Source organism: Triticum dicoccoides, chromosome 3A (assembly GCF_002162155.2).
Source record: "Triticum dicoccoides isolate Atlit2015 ecotype Zavitan chromosome 3A, WEW_v2.0, whole genome shotgun sequence".
Lineage (NCBI taxonomy): Eukaryota > Viridiplantae > Streptophyta > Magnoliopsida > Poales > Poaceae > Triticum > Triticum dicoccoides.
Window position 1 is genome coordinate 118,086,763 of NC_041384.1, and position 4,690 is coordinate 118,091,452.

At 44.2% G+C, this 4,690-nt stretch overlaps 1 protein-coding gene across 1 annotated transcript; it reads right to left on the minus strand.

Moving 5' to 3' along the window:
- Positions 1-1,643: 1,643 nt before the first annotated feature.
- LOC119267483 lies at positions 1,644-3,724 on the minus strand. The gene is made up of 3 exons (XM_037548869.1): positions 3,357-3,724; positions 2,103-2,220; positions 1,644-2,012 (listed from the first exon to the last, which is right to left on the minus strand). Exons 1-3 carry the CDS (start codon positions 3,680-3,682, stop codon positions 1,809-1,811), a joined length of 648 nt encoding a protein of 215 aa, XP_037404766.1. The 5' UTR covers positions 3,683-3,724; the 3' UTR covers positions 1,644-1,808.
- Between the last annotated feature and the right edge of the window lie 966 nt (positions 3,725-4,690).

Consider the following 4,690-nt stretch of genomic DNA (forward strand, 5'->3'; position numbering starts at 1 on the left):
GTTCCCGTTCCCCGGTCTCGCCTGACCGGAATAAACAAACAAACAAACAAGCCACAGGACTACACGGTGCCCACAGAGCTGAGATCTGGATCGAAAGCCGGGCGTTTTAGGCTTGACGATGCGCAGTTACCTGGAAGCAGGCGCAGAGGGGCAAGAAACCGAGCTTCTTCCGATCATCAGTGGCGTGCACCGCGCTGAAAACGACCTCTTTGAACGGTTCTCGGTTTCTTGTAGTACAAAGCTAACTTGCCGATGTTAAGGATGCATCACAGTTACAGGGGAACGTACGTACGTATCTTGAGAGAAAAAGGTGGTGAGAAAGTGACGGTGCATTCCTCGAAAAGGGGCTCCGGCTTTCTACTGGCTCCCGTTAACAACGAGCCCGCGTGCGCATCCGGAATTCCAGATTTGGGGTGGATAAGGAGATCCGGTGCCAATTGGAGCCTCCAGAGCACATGAACGGCACTGCCTCGACTATAATTATTCTAGCAAAAGTACTGCCGGCTAAGCGCATACGTGGTCAGGCCTTTTTAATTGAATTCCTGATGACTGACTGGTGGATGATGAAGGGAGGGAGGCCAGATTTTCCGAGGTGCAGGTTTGAAGACTGTACCTATGTCAAAAAACTAAATTGCATTGGCATGTAGCTGCGTAATGAACATCACGTGGAGATCAGACTGATGCTGGACTATTTGCCCGGCGAACCGCCTTGCTTCAGGTTCAGGGTGATCTGCCTCTCCGTGAATATCAACCAGGTCGAGTTACTTCGCTGCACTGCAATGATCAGTAAACAGCAAACCCACTGGGAATCTGGTGCTGTAGTGCCCATGCTGGAAGTGTCGGCGACGTCCATGTGGAATATACTTTTGCTAAGCTAAATAGCACACACGGATAAAAGAAAACCGCAAATAGTAAATGATATCAACTACTCCCCCGTCCCATCATACTCCCTCCGTTCCTAAATATAATTTTTTTGAGATTCTAATATAAACTACACATGGAGCAAAATGAGTAAATCTACGCTTTAAAATTCGTCTATATACATACATATGTACTAGTCCATATTGAAATATCTAGAAGACTTATATTTAGAAACGAAGAGAGTACAAGATATTAGTACTCCCTTCAGGCTGCGTCAGAGGGAGTAGTTTTAATATAATGGTCATGAACACACACTGGAACAGGTACAATGGACTGAGAAACGCAAGCAATGTCGAACAAGCATGCCTCAGCATTGTCAGAGACAAGATGCTCGAGCAAAAAGGATCTTGACAAATATGCAGAATGGCTAAGGGGAAAGAACCATTGTGTAATCAGTTTGTTTGATATCAGTCACTCTCAACTGATAGGCAAACTCCCCGTGCATGATGAGGCATGTCTACGAAGCTGAATTATTCTGTCGACATAAGAGGAAAAAATGTACCAAGCTGTCCCATAAACCAGAGCCATGATGGAACAATACCTTTCCGAAGTTGAACAATCAAGCACAAATAGAATATATTTACACCACGCTAAGCTAATAACATTAAGGGCTTCACCATTAGCTACACGCCACATATTGGTAAAAAACAAAGAGAAAAAATATCCAACGAGGTCAGCAGTCGAACTCTCAGGTATTGTCTGAATGAAACATGACCGTCAGCTATCTGCTCCAAATAAATGTGGCCATCAACTCTATTATTTGATTCAGATCATGTTACAATGGTTGCTCGAGGTACAAAAGAAAAAAGAAGAGTGGGAAAATGAACCTAAGTATACCTGACATATACACAGTACCTCAACTGATTAAAAATTATCCCTCAAAGAACTTAAATGCTTAGATTTATGGTGTCCTTGAGAAGTTTGCGAACACTAGCTTTTACTTCAGCAGTAACCTGTAGTGGCTCAGGATATGCATCCAGTACAAACAAAGCAAGGATCCTCATAGTATCTGACAAGATCACTTTATCATACCTAGGCACCTCCTGGTTAATAAACTGGCATGAACTTCTTATCTTGCAAGAGCTGCATACCTGAAAGAGCACAACATGTAAGAGGGAAATCTCAAGCATGCGTTGAGAACAAATTCTTCTACTGAAGCTACCGAATTGAAAATTGCATACTTTCTCTTCTGGCAAGTTGAAGAAAGCTCGTAATCTTTTTGATGCAAAAACTGTTCTTCGCTCGACAGATGGGCAGCCAAACAATGCTACCTTCTTCAAGTCACTTCCCGACAACCATCTGCAGTGACAAGCAAAAGGTTCAACGACAGATGAATCAAGTGATTTGTAACAGTTCTGCCATGTTATTCTGCCTTTTACCTTCGGCTAATAATATAAAACACATTAGTTCACACACACAAAAAAGAACTATGCAGCTGCCTTTTCACATTATTCAGTGATAAAACAAAGGCAGCAAACATGGGGAACAAGATCAATATTGTTTCCGAAGATGTTGATGCAATATGCCTTAAAGGCCCAAAACCACCATTAACCTTGCCATGGCAGCATCCACTGCAAATTGAACACAAAGAGTTCCCACTTTCAAAAACAATTGATCCTCTGCAAATCATTAATCCACTAGTTTTTCTTAAGATGCTGTTCTCTACAAATGTACCTAAGATTAGACCATATAGATGGAATAATGAACGCATTTCGACAAAATAGAAGCATGCATGTTCTCCTCCAGCAGGCCAGCACACTGATCGACAAGGGTTATAAGATCTAGCTCAGAGATGGTATTTCAAACAGACATCATACATGAGCATAAATTTGGTTCTTGCACTATCTCTAATTAATCTAGTCGCTTGAAATGAATCAATGATCTGTTGTCGAGTGATGCCTTCGAATATACACGTTACAACTACCAAATTCAATCTCTCTGGAGCAAAAGAAAGCAATTCATTGCTAGAATCACAATGTGATGCCTTGCCATGCCAAAGATAAAAGTCAATGTTAAAAGTCGTAGACAGAACCCCAGAGCATTCAATTTCCAATTCAAGTCAAGCTACACAAATACATAGTGCTATTTCTCCTGGATATTTTACCCGAAAACATACTTTCCCAGGCCAATGAAATCAGTAATATAATTCATCCACCATTCCAGGCCAAACATACTTTGTACTAAATCAGCGGCACTTATTTTGGGACGGAGGGAGTACTATCTTTTTTCCAGAAATGTTCCTAAGATGCAACAAAAATGGACTGCTAGTGACAACCGAGACCCTTAAAACACAGCCACTTAGCTCTCCAAATCTGAATATTTCATGGCACTTAATAGTATCCATGATCTCTCTACCATACGAAGTATCCATCTGAGCCAACTGTCGAGGATGCTATAAGACCAAGGTTACAAACAATACGAGAATCAGAACTCACTTGGCGACGACCTGGTGATCGTTGCCGAACCGCTCGGCGGCGGCCTTGACAGCGTCGGGGGATACTACATGCGGCGCATCCGGGATGTAGGGTCCCGGCAGGTATCGCCCCTCGTGAAGCCGCCGGAGCAGCGCTGCCGCATCCTCCCCCCACGGGTGCCTTGATCTCGGCCTCGCCTTCCGCCGCCTAGGATCATCGCCGGACTCCGGCGACAGCGGGCGAGGCTTAGGATTAGGAATGGGTCGGGGCGTGAAGAGGGAGGAGAGTTTCGGAGCGGCGGCGGCGGCGGCGGCGGCGGAGAGACGGCGAGAGGCGGCGAATGCCATGCACGGGTTTAGGGCTTGTGTGCCTGAGATGGGGAACAGGGAGACATCTCCGGCTGTGGTTCTTAACCGTCCGATCAACATTCTATGGGCAGATCTCACAGTTTTTCATGTCTCATGAGAACTCAATATTGAGGACCCCCTTTCTGTTTCTGATTTCCAAAAATTCAGTATAGATGCTGATTATAATTTTTTTGAGGGGATGCGTTATAGAATTTTCCTTGCATAATTTTATTTTCAAAGAATCAGTTCAGTTATTTATATTTTTTGGAAAAAAGTCTTATGTTCTACTCAATTTAATGTTTTTTTTTGAAAAACTTTCGATCTATTCATAATCTATCATGGCAGTAAAGAGAACACTAGAGGTAATACAAGTTACAATCAAGTCCATGGATCACGAGCAACGTTACATGCACTTAAGCGAGACGAAATCGTGCCGCCGTCATTGCCCCTCCCTTATCGGAGCGGGGAAAACCTTGTTCTAGTAGATAGTTGGCCTTTCGCCGGGCTATGGCCCCACAAGACCAACACACTAGAGTAATACATTGGAAGGATCAAACCTGTTGTTGAGTGCGTGCTGATACGTCTTCGTCGTATCTATTTTTCCAAACTCTTTTGCCCTTGTTTTGGACTCTAACTTGTATGATTTGAATGGAACTAATCCGGACTGACGCTGTTTTCAGCAGAATTGCCATGTTGTTGTTTTATGTGCAGAAAACAAAAGTTCTCGGGATGACCTGAAACTCCACGGAATATCTTACAATAAATAATAAAAAATCCTCGCCAAAAATGAAGACCAGGGGGCCCCACCCTTTCCACGAGGGTGGGGGCGCCCGCCCCCCTAGGGCGCGCCCCCTATCTCGTGGGCCCCCTGGAGACCTCCCGACTCCAACTCCAACTCTATATATCTGCTTTCGGGGAGAAAAAATAGGAGAGAAGAATTCATCGCGTTTTACGATACGGAGCGCCGCCAAACCCTAAAACTTCTCGGAAGGGCTGATCTGGAGTCCG